Source organism: Ostrea edulis, chromosome 5, assembly GCF_947568905.1.
Source record: "Ostrea edulis chromosome 5, xbOstEdul1.1, whole genome shotgun sequence".
Classification (NCBI taxonomy): Eukaryota; Metazoa; Mollusca; class Bivalvia; order Ostreida; family Ostreidae; genus Ostrea; species Ostrea edulis.
In genome coordinates, this window is record NC_079168.1 from 17,040,048 (window position 1) to 17,065,124 (window position 25,077).

The window sequence follows — 25,077 nt, forward strand, 5'->3', positions numbered from 1 at the left end:
ATGAAATTGGAGCATATAGGAAAAAGGTAAGAAAAGTTAGATACACTTTGAAGTAAATGTTATAGATATGTAACTTTTCTACTTCCACTTAAAGAAAAAAAATGTATTCAGACAGCACGTGCGAAATAGATATTGAGAATCAATGATGAATTAAAGCAGGAAAAAGTATCTCCACTTCGTGCCTTTGTAGAGAGAAGATACATTGTGTGCCTACTATCAACTGGTTATAGAAAAAGTATTATTTTCAGTGGATGCCATTCTGTCTGATGGCATCGTCGCCATCTTTATGAAAAGTAGTGTGATGCCTGCATGGTAGACTAGAGTGTGTACAAACGAGCTCTGGCGGATGGAGGATTGCAATATGGGGAACATCCATGACAGTCCCCGTTAAGTCTTAACTGAATTAAATCCCATACACTTACACGTCACAGGGAGGTTAACGCTTTATATGTATGAGGTTGATCGATATGTTTAAAGGTATACATAATTAACAATTCAGCTAAAACTCCACATAGAGGGCCAGTATTGTTGTGGAATTTAAAAGTCTGTATATTTCGAAATCAAAATACGGACTAGTTAAGGTTAATATGACTGTACATGCCATTCCATGTGATATATATTATCAAAAGAGAGGATAAAGCACCACAGAACCTCCAAACATGAAAAAGGTAAATTTATTTTTGTGTTGTTTTGTGTTTCATCGGGCTTTGTACTGTGAAGCATATGTACGCGTATTTGTTTTAGTTGCATACTATATTACTAACACCATGGGAAATCACTAGAAATTGGTTTTGGCAATAAAGATGAGTCTTGATGTGATGACGTACAACTTCACTAACATGAATCGTTTAGGTGGCAGGAGACAGTTCTTTTAGTTCTGAAACATGTGGGTAGGGGGTATACATCAAAGTCAGATTATGACAGACTAATGAAAAATCATATTTCCCTTTTGTGTTATTACTTGTATTTCATATTGGTGTAGTTACTAAATTATGACCCTAAATTACATGTGATCTATACATACTGGTGCTGGTACACAAAACATACTCTGAGCAGGTGCCCCTTTTTTGTTTTGATTTTCTCTCATTTGGGCTAATCCGCACCACCCTCACACCATCACAGTACCAAACATGGGGATTTAGACACTGTGCACAATCAAGAACTCTATTTGTCCTTCTTAAAAATATACCTTTCATATGGCCATCCACCTTCCCTCTCAGCTAAAGACCTTTTGCTGGACCATGCATGTTTTCACCGGAATTTCTTCAGCAACTGACCACGTGTCTTAGTTTTGTATTTGCACCCATCTATATGCTGGGAATCAGGATGACACGTACATGTTGTATATGAACATTTTTATTAAGCACTCTGCTACATTTGGCATGTATCCTAAAATTATTGTATACATTTTTACACATGTAATATCACTTCAAATATGGGGTATTTCCATTTTTTAAAAAGTTGACCAGACCTACAGTGCCAAACTGTCCCCTGCTACCTTATCTGAAAATGATTTATATTTAAAGCACTCACATCAATCACCTAGAAATTTTTTATAGAATGTGTGTACCCTTTGTAAATCTTCCATACATCCACACTAAGCAAAGTTTCCAAATCTGAATTTCTGACTGATTCCATCCTGCCCCAAAGGCCCATGACGTGAACGCACCTTTTCTATGTGAATTTGTCAAATTTTTGTATTCTTTTTTCCATATGTTCTAGATTTCATTGGACCTCTTTAACAATTCTATTCTGGCTGGGGGAATAGTCAGGGGGATGTGATGTTAATATAACAGGAAGAGCTTGTTTTCGACTTTGTAGACTGTTCACCGTAGCTTAACGGTCAGACGCGCAGCCGAGAGGTCACGAGTTTAATCCTTGGTGACCAAACCTACAAGCTCTGTCTGTTGCCCAATCCTGTTGAGTTTCTCAATAAAATATGTTTAAATCAAAACCAAACCTATAACGTTTAAATTAGGAAGTTTCTTCACTAAGTGCCCAGCAGTCACGGGTCTTTTGGAAGGAACCATTAAATCAGATGTTTTGTGCCACGGTAGGTGTTAGTATTATAGAGTATCCTCATTGCTATAGCCTTGAGCCTTGTGTATTGGTCAAAATTTAAGATATTTCATCGACAGCCAGCGGCGTAGCATGCTCCAATTTACATGTGAAGGCAAGAATTGGAAGCCAAAGTCTTCCATGGGGTGCAAATCGCTGCAAATGAGAAGAAGCGGAAATGGGTAACTCCCTGGTGCTGAGGAAAACACCCCTGACGTTTTTTAAAAGGCCCAAAATGACACATTCTGAGAGCAAAAATTGATACTTTACACAGATTAGGTATGCTTGTTTTAATGAGAAATATCCGGAAAACCTGTATTATCGGTAGCTCGATTTGATAAATTCTAATACAAAACACTACCCGGTAGGCAGATTCTGCGTATGAAAAGTGAAGTTAACGAACAGTGATCGATCTTATAAATCCTATAAAGGATACAAAAATGAGAATAGGACAAAAACGGACCCCTGAAAACACCAGAGGAAGGATCAGATGCCTAGGAGGAGTAAGCATCCTCTTCGGACCTGTCATAACTGCCATAAGCCCTATATATTGATCAGGTAAACGGAGCAATCCGTTGTCTAAATTATTATATAAAGAACTACAAAACAAATTTGTATGAAACGCATCACACAGCATATGACCCAACAGGTTGTATTTGCAAGTTAGATTATTATGACAATCATAGAATTTGTGAAATGCTGAATTTAAACGAGACTGTTGAAACCCCTGCAACATCCATCAAAATATTTGTCAGTAGTCTGACTCGTTTAAAAAATGGTCACAGACAGAACATGTTCTCCCGTATCGAATTACTCGAGGGATATAAACATCATGTGCAGGTGATAATGGAACTAAAGTTATTCCGTTTGTTTTAAAGTTGATTTGATTTCCTTTTTTTTTTTTTTTTTTTTTTTTTTACATATATCAACGATATTGAAACGTACACACTGGGCTTACTTGTATCTTTATAAATAAAACTAAAAATTTAAGGAGTGCATTTTATTCCCTGATATTTCATTTGAATGGATAATGTGATATGAAAATCTTATTTTAACCATAGGCAGAATCTAGTGGACATGATTTGAAGATATGTACTTACAAACCTGGTACACGTTCTCCTTTGTCTTGAGAAGACGATTGCCGTCTTTTGCTATGTTAGATCTTTGCGTATTGCCCAGAGGCATAGTTTGTACAATCCTGAATCTATGCTATATGACGATGCTTGTGTACTATTGAATTCGGCATATAGTAGCCATTTTGTTGTTGATGATGTTTATCAAGATAATTATAATTTGTTTTGGAAAATATTTTAAACATAATTAATTTTTCCACACGTATATTTATCCTGAGTAAAACTTAAATTTAGATTATGGCTAACCTCAGGGGATTTTTTCAAGAATCTGTGCTAAATGAGGAAGTTTGCATATTGTTATAAAGACACCCCGCGCCTTTGTTCTTGAGGAGAGTGATTTAAATAAATTTGTTTTCTTTATTCCTATGCAAATATTTGGCTAGATCTTTCCCCATCCATTGTATGAAAGGAAGATTATGAAGAAGAAAAATCAAATATAGTACATTCCTATATACGATTTCGGGTACTATTTGTGAAAACATGCATTGTACGTGTATTTGTATATATCACAGAATTTTTTCATCCGCTAACTCATTAAATTAAATATCATAATCTATTACGTACATTATACTGAATTTTACTAAAAATTTCAACATTAGTATACAAAACACTGGCACGGTAAATAATAAGTTTTGTTAATGATAACCATTTCCAAATATTTACATTTCCAATGTTTTTGCCTTCGATATCTTTACCAATTGTAATGATAGCCACTTTCTTGTGCTGTGAACAATGCGCGTTTGAATCTTGATATTATAGTACTTCTATTTTGTATTGCTTATAGGACTAAGGATTTATGAGATTGACCACTGTTCATTATCTTCACCTTAATTCAGTAAGTTCTGTATATCCAGTCGTAGTACAAACTATCATGAAATATATTATCGGAACTCTTCCGTGTTGAGAAGGTAAAAATGAAATAATGTCCATTTACAAAGACTTTAAAAATAGCCAACTTAATTTACTGTGGGATTTACACTATGTAAAGGTAAGAAATGCATGTTACATTGTGTTACATTGTGTTTGAGAGTTGATAGGATGTCTAAGGCGAAGAGTTGAAACGGACGAGAAATTCAGTTTAACCCACTTTAATCGCATCAAGCGGCCGAAGTTCAGGTAAGATTTCCCGAATCACTTTGTGTGACTCGGAAGAGGTGTCAGTCCAAATACCCAGCCTCGACGAATCCCGCTGAGTTTAAAGCAGCTTTACTTACCTACATAATCCTCACCAGAGACTTCCATGTTGGTCTGTCTTGTGTCCATCTCTGGACCTGGCCCCATGTCCAGTTCTTCTCTTTCATTTCTTTCTCCACCGATCTTCTCCAGGTCTCTTGTGGTCTTCCTCTCTTTCTCTTACTGTGTGATGTCCATCTCAATGCAACCCTTTGGATGTAGGTCGAGTGCCTTCTACATATGTGCCTATCCACAGCCATTTTCTCTTTCTTATTTCCTGTGATAGAGGAGTGGTGTTAGTCCTTCGGTATAGCTCTTCATTCGGTGTGGTATTTGGCCAGAAGATGCGTAGTATTCTGTGAAGACAACGGATCTGGAAGGCATCTAGCTTGTTTGAGATGGGTTTTGTTACTTTCTAAGATTCGGCGCTATACAGGAGGACCCCAAAGCACATTACTCTTAAAAATCCTAATTTTGGTGTTTGTGCTGATCTTTGTTGACCTCCAGATATTTCGCAGTGCAACATACGCTCCTATGGCTTTTGAAATCCGAGCTAGTACATCAGTCTCTGAGTTCCCATATGTGGTGATATATACAGGTATATAGCTTTAATAAAGCACATATAGCATTGGGAATTTAATTTTTTTAAAGATACAATCGACACACAATTCACGAATTTTCAGGAAATATTTCTTAACAATTTTGGTGTACACATTGAAAAATAGGGTGTTGGATTAAAGCGAGTGTGAGTCCACACGCCAGGTGTTTGTCTAGTTCTCTACATCCCTTTTATTGTTACTTCCACATAATTCTGATTAATTTTGGTATACATGCAAGTTATGCCACGTGGGCGTGGGCTCGTAAGTTACAGTTTTAATATACATAACATACAAGGGTACAAATGGATTTGAAAACATTTTATTGTTGTTTATTATACATATATGATAGAATAACTCCGTGCTTTACGATTGACTGAGATACAAAAACCTAATCAAAATAGAACATAAAGTGTGATCATAACATTTGATTTTTCCAACATGGGCCAAAATAACTTTGGATTTTCAAATTATCAATGAAAATTCTACTAGAAGTATCTTTTACTATAATCATATAGAAAGCGCGACTTCCTTCAGGAACTGGAGAAACAATTGCTGAATTAGTAAAATGAGCCCGATCTAAAAATGACCAGGGTCAATACGATAATTTTACCTACATGCATTTTTAAAGTACAATATTAACCTTGCCCGTATTGTCCTTAAAATGCCAATACATGTAATAATGTATAATATTCTCTTGATCCCAAAGATATACTATGGGGAAGTTGAAGTCCTTCCAGATTGACTTTGACAATGTACAAGGAGTGTTTGCTCCTGGACAAACTATCACCGGAAGAGCAGTAGTTGACCTAGAATCAGAAATGAAAATGAAGGGTACTCTCTCTCTCTCTCTCTTACATTCTTTCTTGGATAATCCATTTTTTGTCTTTTTAATATATATATATATATATATATATATATATATATTCTCGATTTCCTATTTGGGTGTGACAGCAATAAAGAGGCAATCAATATCTAAATATCTTTTAAAGTAAATATTTTTCACAGAAATTAGGGTATCCTGTGTGGGGAAAGCGCATGTGGGTTGGTCTGAGCACCATGGAGGTGCAAATGGTGGCCACACAGTACATTACTGGGGTAACGAGCGCTACTTTGACAACACAGTACCATTATTTGGAAAAGGTAAGATATGTAGATTTTTAAAATCATTTAATAACTTTTAAAGTGATGACTTAACAACGATGCTCATTGGATGAAAAATTCGTTTGATTTCTGTGTCCAAAAAAAAAAATTTGTCCGGAGTTCATCTGCACTAAGCACGCGGGACTACTTTTCTTCCCTGTTAACGGCCGTTCTAATTTTAGCGCTATTTATAGTATGGGAATTTCCACACACGCGTTTGATACATACATCAAACAAAGAATTATAAGTTTCATTTCTTAAAGCAAGCTCAAATGTAGCTGTAGAATTGTTTCACGGGGGGTTGACATAACCATATTCTTCCACGAGAGCCACACTTCAGCTGTGCGTTAAATTCATAATAAATCTACATGTAGTAAATGATGGTTGGATGAAAGCTGTGCTCAGTGCATGCATTTGAAAAATCGTAATTACAATTTTGTATCGCCTGCAAAAAGTCTTTTATCCAGAGTTTGTTCACCTGTACAGGTGGAATTGCACTTTTGTGGTAAAGCACTTTAGCAGTTCGGAAAACGCGAATCGTTTAATTTTTCGACAGGATTGTGTCATCCGATAAAATAATCAATTTTCACTTGCTGTAGGTTTGCAGGGTGGGGATGAATACAACCTGCCCCCTGGACAACATGCTTTTCCTTTCTCGTTTATCTTGCCTCCTAATCTACCCTCTTCTTTCGAGGGAAAACATGGATATGTGCGATACAAAATAAAAGGAACGATAGACAGACCTTGGAGATTTGATGACCACACTGTTCGACCTTTCACCGTCTTACAAACTTTAGACCTTAATCAAGAACCTTTAGCCAATGTAAGTAAATAAATAATGTTATATATATAGACGACAAGACATTCAAAATCTGGATTTTCTTATATATGGATTGTGATCTTTTTTGTATTGAAGAATAGTGGTGGAAACCAAAATTCCAAATTTCTCTGCTGTCTGTGCTGTAAATCAGGTCCTATTGAGGGAACAGTGACAGTTAATCGAGTTGGGTATGTTCCTGGAGAATCCGTTTACTTTGAAGCCAGTGCCCAGAACAATTCCAGACGTGTGTGTGGCATGTTTGCGGAACTGGTAATGGTGTGTACGACTTTTTTCATGCTTAAAAAATAGAGTACCTCAAAATTTTAAAGGGCATTTTTGGTCCATGTACAACCAAAATAATCCGTTTTTGGAACGTTCTTTTGGTCCTTTGGTTTTTTATCGTTTCTTTTTTAACCTTAGATCAGCATGTTTTCAAATTAAAGAATTACAGGTTGAAATGCAGATGACTCATCGAAAGATAATGAGTGTTTCTTTGTTTTGCTATAGGTTACGAGTTACCATGCGCAAACCCCAAGAAAGACGCGGGATAGAAAAGATTTAATAAACCGTATTCAGCACCAAGATTTGACTCCAGGTCACTCGGACGTGTGGAGTGGAGAGAGATTTGTAATCCCTCCTTTAGCACCATCTTATTTAGCAGGATGCAACATTATCGATATCAAATATTTCGTGAAGGTTTGCATACAAGAATTATTACAAAGCAATATAATTTTGAATATTAAGATAATGTTTTTGTGAAGAAAAACCTTAAAAAATTACTTACCAGTACAAAGGTGGAAAATACGATTTTACTTTTCATAACCAGTGTTAAATAGTCCAGTCATACATTAAACTTTTTTGTCGTAGTTGGTCATTGATCCCTCTGGACCGGCCTTTGATCTAGAAGTTCCCGTTGAAATCATAATTGGTACAATTCCACTGCAGTCAGCGGTGCAGCAATATCAACAAATGCACTCGGCAACCGCACCCTCCGTTCCACCAGCAATGCGTATGTACATATCTACCACTCCTTTGTCTTGCACCATCGTTCACTGATTTAGAAAATTTTTAAGAAATTTTGAATACGATATAGCAAAAAAGATTAACATACCTTGAATTGACATATTGAAATTATTAGTGCTAGAATATAAAACAAACGTTGTATGGTAATTAACACAATGTAGCAAATTACATTTAAAGTCGCTGTCCAATCTACTTAAAATCAGACTTCTCAGATCCGCGCCGTATAAATGTAGTTACGCAGAGTTTACGGCGCGGATCAAAGAAGTCTGATTTTAATTGAATTAAGTCACTGTCTGTACATGTAAGCATCGAACAAAATGACATGCCACAGATTTGGATGATACGCTGTGTATTTGGGTACCTACACCATATTCTTTAAAACATTTTGGGTTAGATTTTACACTTGACTTCCAATTGTCATGGTTACCAAAAGTTCCCACATTTATACAAAAATTGCTTTTTGAAATTATGAATTGAAAACAGTCTAATTTCATGACCTTTTTTATAGATCTTTTAAAATATTCACACAAATAATATGTTCATTATTCAATGTACCTTCAGTCAGAGTTGCAAAGATGCGTCTGAGTTATTTGTTATACGTGAGTTGTATACCGATGGAAAATGTGATTCTTTTCAATTTTGGAGAACATTGAAAAAAGCGACATTGTGTATACACTGTTACAAGAAAACGCTGACACTAGAGTACAAATAACTGCTTTCGATATAATGTCCATCCAATATTTTACAAAATTTAAAAAGATATAGAGTGGCATAATTTTAAGAGAAAATAAATCAATAATGAAACAGGGCTGCTACGGTAATTTCTAATTTGCCACGAGTTAAAATTTTGACATTTATCTAAAAACATGTAGGAATTAGCTGGAAATATGTTAAAAGTATTATTTGACTCCGTTTTATAATTTTCATTAAAATACCCAGGAGAAAATCAAAATATTCAGATTTTTATGAATATTATAATCATCAGATCTAAATAACTATCATCAAACTTGAATATAAAAGTTAGTAAATGAAATCTAAAACCATTCAAAATTTACTATTTGAATTAAGATTTTGATAAAAGATACCAATCCGTTCTATTTCTGTTTCTGCAGTATAGGATAAGATACCGATTGATATAGGATAAGAAATACATGTATATAGACCATTCTCTCGCCAGAGGGCGCGTTACCCAAGCTTCACGTACACCTCTGTCAACGCTTGGAATCACGTGACAATATAATCACATCAGGCGCGGATCTAGAAAATTTTCAAAGGGGGGGGGGTTGAAGAGGAAATGCAGGGGCGGATCCAGGAATTGCGGTTACGAGGGGCGCCAGTTTATGAGGCAGGGGGTTTGGGGACCGCCTTGGGGCTCCCAGTGGGTCCAGGGCTAAGCCCTGGTGGGGGCCCAGGGGGCGAAGCCCCCGGAAGCTCCTGGATTTTATAGGGCTTAAACTATGTCTCCTATTTAAGTCATTTTTACTATTTTCTATCATTTTTAATAAGGGGAAATTAGTAAAATGACACAAATTTTAAGGGGTTTTGGAAAAAATTAAGTTCTCCCAATGAATTAATTCAAGAAGTCATTAATTTCTCCGGGAGTGGAAGAAATTATTGCTTCTTTCATCGTTTAGTACATTTGTGTAAACAAGATACCACGATTTACCTTAAATTTGAAAATTTTAGGGGGAAGGCGACTGCGCCCCTCCCCCTCCTTAAATCCGCCACTGAAATGAGAGTTGTTATAACGTACGTTAACATAGTTAAACGACAACTTAACAGGAATGCTATCAATTTGTATTTCTAAATTCAAATTTGGATTAATGTTATTGTATAATTATCAGACGTAGATATGTCACTCTTGATTTCAAAACGAATCCTGTTTTAAAATGCATTCCGATTTACTCCCAGTAATTCATTTTTTTTTAAAAATAAAATGTAATATTACAGATACAAACTATATAAAAGATAATATGAATTATCATCACCTGATAGAAATGTTGACGCACAATTGTATAAACAATTTCCATCGCCTAGGATTTTAGTAACTCCACAGTCTCTCTCTCTCTCTCTCTCTCTCTCTCTCTCTCTCTCTCTCTCTCTCTTTTAGCGAATTCAAAGGGGGGTTGGGGTTGCAACCCCCGTAACCCCCCCCCCTCTAGATCCGCCACTGCACATGATATAAACAACCATTCTCGGTTTTCTTTCCCTTTAAAAGTTCTGGCAACAGGTGATACCATCAGGCTCTTTTTATAGTCCACTGGCATTTTGATAAGTACATATTTACCATTTAGCTGTTTGTCTCTTATTTTACAAGTTTTATCGTATTTTTACAGCCTTTCTTATTTTTGATTCCATGTTTACATTTAAATCTCCACCACGTGAATGGCCTACATTCATACGCATATTACGAAGTAGTTCCAAATTTAGGATCAGAAAACGGCGATTTTAAACAATTTAAAGTAAGCATCAATTTAATTGCACCAAAAACATTTCATAATATGACTAAATATTTAGTCGAAAACATAAATGTTGGATATTATAAACTTTTACAAGATTTCTGTAAAAAGCCATTGACAGAGGTGTGGTGAGAGGAGCACACGGAACTCTGGGTAGACAATGGTATATAGACATAGTAGATATAAAACGTTTCATTAATAGCAAGTCTAATTTTTAAAACCCTGTACCCCTGGTCAGGTTGGGTTGTAAGGGTTGTGTAAAAGCCTGACTATATAACCATGTACCTGAATAAATGTTAAAACTGAAAAAAAATTAATAGCAAGTCTTATGGATACCTCATACTGATGATTATATGGATGAAAATTGATAGAGGTATTTAAATTAGTATAGATATTCCCTGATACAAGATCTATTGTGTCACTATATTGTCAAATTGTGCATTGTAGCCACCCCAACCTACACCGAGTCTATCTGGGGTCCAACCAACATCATAAAGGATGAAGGCGGAGACCACACTCAGGGACAAATGGAATTTACCCCTACCTACTCATACTACAAGTGGTCGTAGCTAGGAACTGGAGATTACCAAACCATGTCAATACTAACGTGGCTGCCATTTTCTTGTCTTTAAAATGATCGTTTACTCAGTGCAGTGTTTAGAGAAGATCAAACGCTGGGAAATTCTAAGATGTAATTATAAGCTTATCGTTATACTGTTGTGTAAACAATATTCTGTTCAAAACAGCAGGCTCAAAGCCGATACCAGCGATCTCCGTAGTACTAAATCTTACAGAGAGCATTTAATGCTTTAATTCAAATGTTTATAAAATAGTTCCTTTAACCAATGTCTTAACACGTGTGAAGTAAGATCTGTGAAATATCGAAATGATTACCTTATTAGCAGCTACTGATATCATAAAAAATACCGCTATACAATCATACACAACGAATATCATATACTCATATCTACAGTCATGGAAGATATTGATAAATTTTTATACTAAATTTCTAGAGAAAAAAATATTTTGAGTTTATATTTTCATATCAATACACGAATTGATACTAGCACGTGTATATTGTAGTGTTTGTATTCCTCCATACCTTTTGTACATTGGACGGTTTACGAGAATAAATCATCGCCATCATTATATTCACCTACGCAGTCTCCAGTATTAGCTTTCAGGTTTATATTTCAGATCTATAATTAATCTCATCTTCTGTCTTACGAACGAATGAGGATCCAGCATTTCCAGTATCTGTACTTTTTTCAACATTCTGTGATATATTTATAGGACAAGTTATCAATTTGACATAAAAGCATAGGGGCGACTTCGATGCCTGAGTTGCCTGGTTGGAGTATTATACATGGGAGTATTTACTACGTCGTGTACGAACAGTATTACCTAATCATTGTCCATACAACGTTTTACTATATTACACTGAATACGAATTGTAAAGCTGTAAAATGGGACTGATTAAACGTTTTTTCTAGGAATGTGCTTGTTTGTTTGTTTTACGTCCCGTCGATATAAATATGACAGGGAAATATGTTTGAGAGGGAGATATGAAGTTTTGTTATCCCTGGCATGTGACCGTCTAGACCAATCAGATTACGCGTTGCATGGAATTCTCACACTGAGGTATAATAATTATATATATTTGCACAATGTTTTGTTTTGTTTAAACACACCCCTACACGATTGTTTATGTGTGGTATATAAACGTATCGTGTCACTATACTCACCAGGAAATAGTTAAATAGTGTCTTTGTGAATTTCAGAGTACAATATCTTAAATTTCAATACAACAGTACATGCTTGTCATCATCCTGTAGCACTGTGAGCACCACGTTTACATTTAATGAATGTTAATCATTTTATGATACCAATTTGACCTCAAGACATGATTGGCATTATTTACCTCTACTGATTAAAGTAATACGGTAAAACTGTTTGTTATACATGTAAACCTTCATGGTTTTTTTCCATATATAAAACTAATACAATTTAGAGCAAACATATTAACTGTTAAATCAACTCTCACACTCGTGACCTATTGACCGTTCAACAGTTTACGAACTGTAGACCGGGCAATAGTCTGCTCTATTTCTATTGGCTACGCAAGTCACATGATTCTCGATCTGCTGCTTTGTTTACGTAATGACAAGGCTCACTGATTTTACAGATATTATTAGATGTGACGAAGAACAGAAACATAAAAAAAATGTAATTATTGATTAATAATTAGACTATTGGGATATTGGATATGTTTTCTTCTAAACTAGTGGATACATTGATAATTTTAAGTCAACAAACCATTTGCATATAATAAAAACCTACAAAATGAAGATTTATAACAAATCAGTTATAGACTGTGTCCTCGGACAACAGCTGTTTTGTTTGACCCTCGAATGGATCTGTTGCCCTCAGCTTACGGCTTCGGGCAACAGATCCATTCTCGGGTCAAACAAAACAGCTGTTGTCCGAGGACGCAGTCAATAACTGTATATTATTTCCCTGAAAATGCACTATCCCCCCCCATATAAGGACTACACTCTGCAAAATCAGTGCTACTTCCTGGGAATACTCCCTCATTCATATTCATTAATATTTCTAACCAATCAAAATGCTCAATAGGCGTAGACGTGAGATCTGTGACGTAATGTTACTAGCAGATGTCAAAATAGATCAACCAAGACTGTGGCGGCTACCGTAGCTGCTAGACTAGGTATCTAGGTCTATTGATTAATTGTATATTGTTTAATGTCCCTCCAGAGAATTTTTCACTCATACGAGGACGTCACCATTACCGGTGGAGGGCTGCAAACTTTAGGCCTATGCTCGGCGTTTACGGCCTTTGAGGAGGGAGGAATCTTTATCGTGCCACTCCTGCTGTGACACAGGGCCTTGGTTTTTGCGGTCTCATCCAAAGGACCGCCCCATTTAGTCGCCTCTTACGACAAGCAAGGGGTACTGAGTACATATTCTAACTCGGATCCCCACGGGACTATTGAACGCACTGTATGAAATAACGCTTGTTGTCCCTACGTAGGGCTAGCCTAGATGTTCAATTTCATAGCACTATCTAGCACTACCTAATCAGCTGCGATCTTGAATGCAGCCCACTAATGATGGAAAGCAGTGAGTAATAGGGCGAGACATCTACTTAGAACTTATTTGAGTGAGTGGATTTCAATACGTTTGAAGGATTTGGCCAGTGTTAAATATTCTCTGTAGATTCTTTCGCAGTTACAAAATGGGTAAATCGGGAAATAGCTTTATGGCCCCCGTCGACAAAAAAGTTAATTACCTTCGGCGGCTTCACTGCCTTTGGAAAAAACATAATTGCTATTTCCCTCATACTCATCCTATAACGTTCAGTATGATGTTGCTCGATCTATCGTTAGTCTCAATCATTACCGTTACAGCTTACGCAGCAACCAATATAGAGAGTACTACTCTCTCCTCAATGAATAACAAGGCTTTTCTACTCTAACCAATTACGTTTTATTTGCATATTCTTTGAGATTTTCTGTGAAAGGTAAAGATAACGAACAGTGAACAATCTCATCACTCCTATAATGAATACAAAACAGAGAGGTGGGCAAACACGGACCCCTGGACACACCAGAGGTGGGATTAGGTGCCTAAGAGGAGTAATCATCCCCTGTCGACTGGTCACACCCACCGTAAGCCCTATTATCTTGATCAGGTAAACGGAGTAATCCGTAGTCAAAATCAGTGTGCCATGAGGGCCTAACGATCGGTATGAAACACATCAGACAGCATTTGACCCAAAGATAGGTTGTATTGGCAAACTAGATCATTATAACGGCCATAGATATTGCGAAATACTAACTTTAAACGAGACTGTAGAAACCCCTGTAACATCAACTTGTTTGTCAGTAACCAGCATCGATTTAAAAACTGATCATACGCAGAACAAGCTCTTGCGTACGGAATCAGTTGAGAGATATAAACACCGTATGTATATGTGATAATGGGATGTTGCTACATGAATATGGGAAGTTGACGATGGAGAGGCTGAAATCATCCCGTTTATTAAAAATTTTAAAAAATATCTAAGTACGAAGCAAATGTGGTGAACTTTGTTTAATTCTTAGTAATCGGAAGATCCAGTTTGTGAAAAATATGTGTACATATATATTTCTGTGTTTTATGTACTCGAGACCGTTATTGTCATGCAATGTACATTCTCGAACATGCTTACTGTGTTCTATATTTTATGTCCCTGTAATCGGAGATATATATGATTTTGGTATGTCCGTCTGTCTGTTTGTCCGCAAAAACTTTAACACTGGTCATAACTTTCGAATGCTGTCGTATTCTATATGCGTATGCCTTTCTTTCCGTATCACAAATTTTGACCTCATGACCTAGACCTGTAAGTTTGGTCATGCGGAGGCACCAGTACTTCACAAACACTTCTTGTTCGTTCAAATTTCATTAAACGCGAGAAGTGATTACATTTTCCTTTGAAAGCGTTATGCTTATACAAATCTCTTTTAACTCATGGTGACGCTCGTCATTTATAAAAGATAAAAAGAAGTGGGTAACTTTATTTAATCCGTTAATGAGTACGTATATCGGCTAGAGTTTATGAGAACTGAAGAACAATGTTAATCGATAGCGAAACGGAAGCATCAGTGCGTGTATTCATTAGTTTACTACCATACAGTGAAGTTATGTATTACCCATTTGTTATATATTTTTATGTCATTGTATTTTCCAATTTTTGAAGTGCGACAGAAGTTAAAAGTGGTTATGCAAAGTAATAATTAGATAGGAACATTAAAATACAAACACACTTTGCTTAATGGGATTTTTAATTGAAGTAAACATGCTCTTCATGCAAAAACTGATGTGGTTTAAAGTAATCAGAGCTAGTATTTGTAACTTTATCAACATAACTCATTAGATTGTAATTTATTGGTTTTTTAAAATAACCCTGGTGCATGTACATTTACACTTATATCTGGGGTTGTTTGGGTTTTTTTAAAATCACAAAGTGCTTCGCCGCCTCAGAAAATAGCCTTTTCGAATTCGTCTCTCATCGGAGTTGTTAAAGTATGCATGCAAATTCATACCTTCAATTTATAAAATATGGTTATATCCAAAAAGATTGTTCAAATATGGAAGTCGTATTACCTGAAGAACGTGGCAATGTTTCCATTAAGCTAGCACCGACCTCGGACTTATTGCATTGACTGTCATCTTTGTTTTCCTATCTGAACATTTTTTATGATTACCAAACAATGAACAGAACATTTTTATGATTACCAAACAATGAACAGAACATTTTTTATGATTACCAAACAATGAACAGAACAGGTCTTTATGATTACCAAACAATGAACAGAACATTTTTTATGATTACCAAACAATGAACAGAACAGGTCTTTATGATTACCAAACAATGAACAGAACATTTTTTATGATTACCAAACAATGAACAGAACAGGTCTTTATGATTACCAAACAATGAACAGAACATTTTTATGATTACCAAACAATGAACAGAACAGGTTTTATGATTACCATACAATGAACAGAACAGGTTTTATGATTACCAAACAACGAACAGAACATTTTTTATGATTACCAAACAATGAACAGAACATTCCTTTATTATTACCAAACAATGAACAGAACATTCCTTTATGATTACCAAACAACGAACAGAACATTCCTTTATGATTACCAAACAATGAACAGAACATTTTTTATGATTACCAAACAATGAACAGAACATTCCTTTATTATTACCAAACAATGAACAGAACATTCCTTTATGATTACCAAACAACGAACAGAACATTCCTTTATTATTACCAAACAATGAACAGAACATTCCTTTATTATTACCAAACAATGAACATGTACTAGGAAGGAAATGAAATGTTTCATTTTCAGGTTTTATGGAGACGGAAATAGAAAGTGTAATATTTGTAGTCATTTTCTTAGACTCACATATGCACTTGCTAATATAGAAAGGTCCCATGAATGCTTTCTACAACTATGAAAATCACCACTATAATATTTTAAAATTGAAGGAAGTTGTTTCGAAATATGATGAAATCAATAACAGGATGTGTGCAAAGTGCTATAACATCAAAAAATGAAACGTAATGTATTGATTAAGATACTCTGATGACATGAGGATAATGCAAATGGTCAATAGACTGACACCACGGTTTCACAGTTCATCAACAACTAGGCCTAACTGGTGAGTTTTCTGGAAAACATATTTGTTTTATACACTTTTAAAGGATATGCCATTTTATCAATTATATTGTTCACATATTTTCCATGACGCTTTTTATATCTAGAATCTTAGTTGATTTCAAATGTGATTGTCATATAAAAATAAGAAATGGTTACTGTCCTAAAAGGAACGGCGATAATAAGGGCGAGGGTACGACGACGGCGAACCTCGACACTTCACGTCTGAGACACGAGCTCAAATATCTATTATATTTCAAGACAATTATTATAGTCTATTATGTAGATTTTGTTTATCCTGCAGCACAATATCTACTTTTGAAAATAAAATTTATTTACTTAGAATTGATCATTTTGCGCAAGAAAGGGGTAAAGTAGAAAGCGTCACTGAGGCGTGTCTGACGTCATAATGAATTTAGACTCTGAATAAATGTAGTATGTCAGAAAAGACGTTAACTTAGAGCATCCACTGAATATTTGTTTTACGTCCTTCTGAGAAATGTTCACACATATTGAGACGTCACAGCTGAATGTGAGGTGTCACAAGTGTTGACCTACTTGTGGCTCTACCACATCATTTCGTTGCTCGTATGTATCGTGTCTAGGACATTACATGCAAATATGGCATTGTTTTTATGTTTCCACTCTTTCGTTAGTATTTGGTATTTCCTACATTTACATATTTAAACAGAAACAGCTTTTGATGCGTTTTATCGTGTTCCTCACTGACTACAGGTCGACTTTGTCTAACTTAGGCATTTTAAGTTCCACTGAATTCACCTCCTGCACTGAAGAGCTACCTCTTATCTCAAAACTGGCGCATTTTTTCATGACGTATTCTATTTTCAAAAAGTGCAAATCTCTACGAAAAAAAATGTAAACATCAAACAAATTGCAAAATTACATTATCTAGAATGAGAATTACTATCTTCACTTGGGGTGTAACAAATGAATAAATTTAAGTGTAGGCACCAAGCCGCAAGGGGTCTGGGGGCCGCTTTGTAAGGCTCCCAGCGGGTTCAGGGCAGAAAATGGCATTCTGAAATGCCATAAGATGGCTGTTTTATCTTCATATTGATTCAGACGACTCTTTATACGAGAGCTCAAGAATTGACGGAAATTCAAAGGCTGCAACCTAGTACCGTTAATTTAATGTTACGGTAAATGGAAATAGCACACCAAAGTGACCTTAACCAGTGCGGAGAGAGGCATAGACGACTTATTCTCTTTTGTGCAACTGTTGATGTTACGCCCCTGTTTTCACATTTCTTGTTTATGTCCTTTAATGCTGACGGTCGCCAGTAAAACTCAGTTTGCAGCCGTTAAACCAATGAGGTGATACTAGCATTACATTAACAGTATCACTTCGCTTGATCAAGTGTGTAGTTTTGGGGCGAGGTTCCTCATAGATTTTAAGTTTTACTTTTGTTCTCAGAGACCAATCACACTGATAAAATGTCAAAGTGTGGTCATCTAAATTCACATTTATTGAAATCAAACATCCAATCAGTGAGTCATATTTATTTATTTTCAGTTTTTGACACATATTTTCAAACGGAAAAAAAAACACCCCAAAATTATTCCTGAAAAGACAGTAGCTTACGAAAAAAAACCTCACATGGTTCCTGAAAAGACAGCATAGCTTATAGTTATTTCCTTACTTTTAGAAGTTGTCATTAGAGCACTTCCACACCAGACTAACCATGGGAAAACTTCAAGTATGCAAGATAGAGTTTGATGACGTAAGGGGAGTCTATACACCGGGCCAAGATGTGACCGGAAGTCTGATCATGGAACTGGAGAAGGAATTAAACGTGAGGGGTAAAACCCATTTACAGTATTCTTGTCTAATTCTTCAGATAGAGGATATCCTACATGTATTTATATGCTAATTTTCAAAAGTATCTGTTGTGACCATTCCAATACACTATCATTCCAGAAACAGTGTGTCTGTTTCACCGGGAGAACGTTGTGAAATTAACACTCGTGATTTGTCATATCACTCACTAATTGGTTGTATGGTTTCAATAAAAGTGAGTTTGGATGACTATAAACTATGCCATTCTGTCAATGTGATTGGTCACCGAGACCTGTTTCATTGAATTGGCATACTTGATCAAGACATGCTGTTATTGGAACGATAGTAAATGAAGTCTTTAAGAGACTATTTAGCAAGAGATTCATGGAGTTTAATTGTTTAAGTACATATGTAACTCTGGTAACTTACAAATACACGTATATGTTCTATACGAGACAATTTGTCGTCTTCTCGCTCGGGTCATGCATATTTCAACACTCCATTCATTTATCTTTATTAGAAATCAGAATGAAATGTGTAGGTTGGGGCGAGGTTCATTGGACTCAGACAATACAGTCCGTAGGACCAGGTCAAAAACCGAAATCAGAAACCATTCATATCAACGGAGAGGAAAGCTATTTTAAGAGCGTGATCGCTCTGTATGGCAAAGGTGTGTAAAACAATATAGGAAGCTATTTTAAGTCAAAGGTCTTTAAAGATGCATCAGAATTTTTTTTTTTTTCAAATTAAGGTTTGTAGTCTATTATGAATTGGTTTTGTGGGCAAGGGTTTTATAGGTACCCCTAAACAGAATTATGTGATAAACTTTTAATGAACTGATATGTGTGTGTTGATGAAGTCACCTTGCAGTTGATTATTTTCAGCAGTTGACACTGGAGAATGGCTTCCACAAGGTCGACATCTCTTCCATTTCTCTTTCACTCTTCCATCCACATTGCCGTCATCTTACAATGATAAATATGGAAACATTGTTTATGAAGTGTCTGTCGTGTTAGACCTTGATTATTGGTCTTCAAATGAAATTGTTCGAAAAGAATTCAAAGTGGTCAGCGACTTGGATCTCAACAAGTACCCGGCAGCGGAGGTACAATGAAATACAACTTTCAGACACATTGTATATTTACATTACATATTACATTGAAATTAACAGACTCTTTTTATGTATATTATGTATAATTATATTCCTATAGGAACCAACGGAAATTCAAAATTTCAAGTACCTCTGTTGTTGGTGCTGCAAATCGGGACCCATCACAGGCATTCTCAGAATATGCAGGACTGGTTACGTTCCCGGAGATTCCATACTGTTTGACTTTACCATAAAAAACCGTTCCCGGCGTGTATGCGGGGTATCAGTTCTTTTTATAAAGGTTTGTACTATCGGAAGTAATGAAACTACAAAAGCCTATTAGGATCCCTATAAAGAAAAGAAAAAAAACAGAGGCGTAATAATTCTAAACAATGGAGTAATAACACGAGGAAAAAGGCGTACATGTGATTATATCCTTACCGAAATACAAAGGTTCTGGCAAACAGTTGTGGTAAATTTGCCGCAAATTTGCAACAAACCTCTGGCAAATGTTTGCTGCAAATTCATAATTGCCATGCAAATGAGCTTTGTGGCAAAAAGTTCTGGTAAAGTTGCAAACAGTTCTGGCAAATGTTCGCAGCAAACAATTCTAGCAAGTTAGTGGCAAACAATTTTGGGAAATATACTTAGAATGAAGTATTTGGTTGAATCATGACAATAGTATTTCGGAGTAGCGATAATCTGTTTTTTTCATTGTCATTGATATTAAAATGACACGTCATGCCCAAGTACATCTTCTTTTAAAAATTTGTCTAATTAATGTAAAATTGATATCATAGTTCATTGAATTGTCAAATCCAAGAGCGGTCAGTTTTCATTTCAAATATTGATCTGTGATCTCCAAATTTTGTAGAAACCACAGGCACCTGAAGCGTGGATAGCGTGTATACATGTATAAAGATCTTATGTACCAGGGCCGTAAATTAACCTTCAATTTGAAGGAGGCAGGAAATTAGGCGGGAATCTGGGGGCCGCCCAGGCCCCCAGACGCTGAGCACATTTTGTGCACACTGAACACGTTTCGTGCAAAATCCTTGATTCTAGGGCCTTCTAAGATGTTACTTGACTAACTCATTCTAAAAGAAAGATTTGGAATGCTTTTTAAGGGAGGTATCATGTTCTTAGTTATTGGAAACAACATAAATTCTAATGAACTTTAAATTTTAATTTTTTTTGGCTCAAAAGTTGGAGGAGGCAGCTGCCTCCTCCGCCTCCATGTAATTTACGGCCCTGTGTACATAATATTATGTTTACAGGAAGACAATTTTTTTATTATAGATATTTAAAACGTCGAGTGCCTGTGGGGCGGAAGTGGGTATCCACATAAAATGAAATTTTCTGTGTTTTATATATATTAATTAATTGATTTTCACATGTATCGTTTAGATCCTAGGGGTAAACGTAAGGTTGGGTGTTATAATTGTTTGTTTGTGCTTTATATATATATATATATATATATATATATATATATATATATATATTACTTACCTGAAAGTATTTATGTTTTTTAAAAGATACGGAAAAATATAGATATTTAAATGTCTTTCTTTGGTATGTTAAACGGATTATGAAGGTCTCAAACTTTGCAGAAAAAATTGCATAACCAATTTTTCTTCAATGTTTCAAACTTTTATATCCTGTTGAACAAACCAGAGCAAGCAATTTTTAAAATATCATTATCTAAATACATCTGACCTGGCCATGGAAATGTAGAGATAAAAAATTAATGCGTTAATCTTGATGTTATGTTGATTTTGTTAGGAAACGATTTACCATGCCAAAGGTGAGAAGAAAGTGTGTGTTACCGAGATAGATAAATCCAGATACGAAGACGTGATGCCCGGGGACACTCAGACGTGGGATGAGGAAGAATTCGAGGTCCCCTCTGTTCCCCCGCCATGTCTAGAGGGGTGTAAAATAATCACCATAGATCACTACATAAAGGTAATAATGAAGTAGGCGGTGCCACAACCAAGTACAGCTATGGTGTCTTCAATTTTTTGCTTAAATTTTCCGAACAAGTACCTAAAAATATTGAATGGATTATCAAAATAAATCCACTGTGTGAATATGAAACTTGCGTCTACAGGTGTGGGACACCCAGTCACGAATTTTCTTTTCCCTTTTGAATAATTATGAAATCTTGTGTAGGGGTATGACACCTATATAGTCACGAATTTTCTTTTCTGTACGGATAATTCGTATATAGCCTATTATAGGGATGTGACATGCGAGTCATGAATTGTAAAGTGAGATATCCATATCTAACCATGCTATATATACATTCACTGAATGTTTTCTCTTATTTTTCTTTTGAAATTGACATTGCTCTCATCATACGACAATGAATACATGTTTGTTGCAAACTAGTTCGATCCGGTTTTTTTAGTTACACTGTCCGCGTAATCATTACTAGATATGGAGCGTCGTCAGGGTCAAAGGTTGCATTGGCTATTCCGTTTAAAGTAACGAAATGGTCAACGATATGGTATTTCAGTACTTAAATATAGTTAACATCTTTTAAAATGCATAGAAATATAAATATAAACAATGAAATGCCTTTCTCTGTTGTTTTATCTGGTGATGAAGGTAGCTAATCTCGGCTGATATTCGGCTTGGCTGAATATTTGGACTGGCGCCTTCACCGAATCTCGGAGCAGTCCTTCATAATTCATGTCTGGAAATTTACTTTCAGCTTCGGTCAGTTCTTGTAATTAATGTACACTTAGGTGACACTACTGTTCGCTTCAAATCAGTTAGTTGACTATTAAACCAAATTTTTATCACTATTAGTGCTGTATTACTTACCATCTAAGTATGTAAATTCCATAAAATAAACCCTCACTAATTTTTCCGTTCAAATGAAGACTTCTATGGCGCAATATTGTATTTCCCAAAATTGAAGAGTTCCTATAGTTTTTTGTTTTTTTTTAATTAGAGAAGTGCAAGTAGGTATGTAGAGATGTAATGTATCAGTAGACTATAGGAACTCTTCAATCCCAGGAGATAAAATATATTGTGCCATGGAAGTCTTCATTTGAACAGAAAATTTAGTGCCCATTTTCATTTTGGGATTTTTATACCTAAACGGTAAGCAATACAAAATTAATAGTGATAGAGAGTTAGTTTGATGGTCAAATCACTTATTTGAAGCGAACAGCAGTGTCACCTAAGTGCACATTTATTGCTAGAATTGGCCGAAGCTGAAAGTAAATTTACCATAACCTTGAATAATTGTATTAAAAAAAAAAATTAAAAAAAAAGGGGGAGGGGGTGTAGTTTTTTTCCATTGTATTATTGAACAAGGCGAAAAGTGGTATAGAGGTAACTGTGTCTTAGCATTTTCGACAATCTAAATATTTATTCAAATCGATGTCGTGGTAACATCTACAATGACACAACCACAGGCAATTGCTTCACTTGGGGTGCAATTTATATAGTAAATTCGACCCCAAGCGATGCAATTGCCTGTGGACACAACTTTAAGTTTCAATGCATAACCTATGGCGTTTTTTTTTAAAGACTTGTACTATATAAACTTAGATGCTCAGTGGTATTCTGAGTTACTGCAGAAAGTCTCACAAGGGATTCAAAATCAGTCTAAAACACAGCAACCAAGATGTGGTTTTGTGCAAGTTTTACTTTCCTTCGAGAATCCTCCCGTCCGAATCCTGGTTAGAAGAGGTCCTCAGTACCCCTTGCTTGTAAAAGGTCATCAACACCGAACATACATTGTAGGCCTAAATTTTGCAGCCCTTCATCGGCAATGGTGCCATCTCAATATGAGTGAAAAATTCTCAAGCGGGACGTTAAACAATGTACAACCAACCATCCTTCGAGAATCTTTCACTCATGTATAGATGCATCTATAATGTGATATAACACCGAGATGAATATCTGTGCTTAAAAAGTTAAGTGATTAAAGAGAATGGGTGTTGAAAAGAAGCAGAACAAAATATATTTTCGCTTATAAGTCATCACTGGAATCTGTGTTTCAGTTGGAGATATACCCCTCCAGACCAGCCTTTCATCTAACCGTTCCAATGAAGCTAATCATCGGATCCATCCCCAACTATGGACCCTATCACCTTGGTGCAAAATGAAAGGAAATGGTTTTGTGTTCCATTTGAAATAAACATTGACCTTAATACTCATTGTTTGTTTGAGTCTGGGGCGCAAATTGTAAAAAAACAAAACAAAAACAAAAAAACAAAAAAAACAACAAAAAAACAACAACAAACAAACAAGTCTGACATGTGTAATAAAATCAGAAAACCTCAACCCCGGAGTATTCCCTGAAAACACGGCACCATTAAATAACCCCTTCCCATCCACAATCCCGGAATCCTGACAACACGGCACCATTAAATAATCCCTCCCCACCCACAATAGAACATTGTTACATAATCATTATGTGGTAGTAGAACATTGTTACATTAATTATAACATTATGTGGTTGTAGAACATTGTTACATTATCATTATGTGGTTGTAGAACATTGTTACATTAACATTATGTGGTTGTAGAACATTGTTACATTAGCATTGTGTGGTTGTAGAACATAGTTACATTATCATTATGTGGTTGTAGAACATTGTTACATTAGCATTATGTGGTTGTAGAACATTGTTACATTATCATTATGTGGTTGTAGAACATAGTTACATTAACAGTATGTGGTTGTAGAACGTTGTTACATTAACATTGTGTGGTTGTAGAACATAGTTGCATTATTATTATGTGGTTGTAGAATATTGTTACATTAACATTATGTGGTTGTAGAACATAGTTACATTATTATTATGTGGTTGTAGAATATTGTTACATTAACATTATGTGGTTGTAGAACATAGTTACATTATTATTATGTCGTTGTAGAACATTGTTACATTATCATTATGTGTTGTGTAGGAAATCGTTATATATATCATCAGAAGTGAAAGCCACAAACCTTTTGAATATGATGGTAAGAATTGGCACAATAAAAAACTCATCTTCGCTAGCCAAGGGTTTTTGGTCTACTCCGCTCCCTATTATGGGTAGCGGAGTGGTCTTGGCTAGTGAAGATGGGGGTGGGGGGGGGGGGGGAACTCGCTGAGCACTACGGTCGTAATTACACGAAGGCCTATTAGTATTATATAAAAATAATTAATTCACCTTTTATCTCGTAATTACGAGATAATGTTTTCGAAATTGCTAGAAAAGATCTCGTAATTATGTCAAAATGACAAGAATAGATCTTGTAATTACGAGAAAATATATAAATATTGATCACATGATATCATTCTTTATATGAGTTCTCCTCTCCTCTTTCCGTCATTGTGTTATGAATTCTGTTAAATCACTTTCCAATCAAGGCATGTCAAGCGGACCATGCATCACAACAGTTAGAAAGTGAACTTACTCTTCATGCATTTAAAATATAAAGGGAAGAAAACGACGATTTATCATTGTAAGCTTATAAATACACCATAAATTGATTAACTTTTACAAGTTTCACGATAATGTAAGCTAATATCA

At 35.6% G+C, this 25,077-nt stretch overlaps 2 protein-coding genes and 1 long non-coding RNA gene across 5 annotated transcripts; 2 read left to right on the forward strand and 1 right to left on the reverse strand.

The window, feature by feature from the left end:
- Positions 1–537: 537 nt before the first annotated feature.
- On the forward strand, positions 538–11,895 carry LOC130055163 (arrestin domain-containing protein 3-like). Of its 3 annotated transcripts, XR_008803439.1 has the most exons (9): positions 2,974–4,026; positions 5,670–5,794; positions 5,969–6,103; positions 6,703–6,926; positions 7,020–7,199; positions 7,431–7,619; positions 7,791–7,932; positions 10,853–11,096; positions 11,603–11,895. XR_008803439.1 is itself a non-coding variant. In XM_056166820.1 (8 exons), exons 2-8 carry the CDS (start codon positions 5,677–5,679, stop codon positions 10,972–10,974), a joined length of 1,110 nt encoding a protein of 369 aa, XP_056022795.1. In that variant the 5' UTR covers positions 538–668; positions 5,670–5,676; the 3' UTR covers positions 10,975–11,895. The 3 variants fall into 3 exon arrangements, 2 of the variants coding, with proteins under 2 accessions (XP_056022795.1, XP_056022794.1); XM_056166820.1 differs by lacking the exon at positions 2,974–4,026 and adding an exon at positions 538–668 and having other exon boundaries at positions 10,853–11,895; XM_056166819.1 differs by having other exon boundaries at positions 10,853–11,895.
- LOC130055164 (uncharacterized) lies at positions 7,883–19,829 on the reverse strand. Its single transcript, XR_008803440.1, has 3 exons — positions 19,688–19,829; positions 19,310–19,411; positions 7,883–7,975 (listed from the first exon to the last, which is right to left on the reverse strand). It is a non-coding gene; the product is annotated as an uncharacterized LOC130055164 (long non-coding RNA).
- LOC125649868 (arrestin domain-containing protein 17-like) lies at positions 18,927–23,691 on the forward strand. Its single transcript, XM_048877702.2, has 5 exons — positions 18,927–19,116; positions 19,331–19,551; positions 19,658–19,837; positions 21,319–21,501; positions 23,556–23,691. Exons 1-5 carry the CDS (start codon positions 18,975–18,977, stop codon positions 23,658–23,660), a joined length of 831 nt encoding a protein of 276 aa, XP_048733659.2. The 5' UTR covers positions 18,927–18,974; the 3' UTR covers positions 23,661–23,691.
- Positions 23,692–25,077: the final 1,386 nt, after the last annotated feature.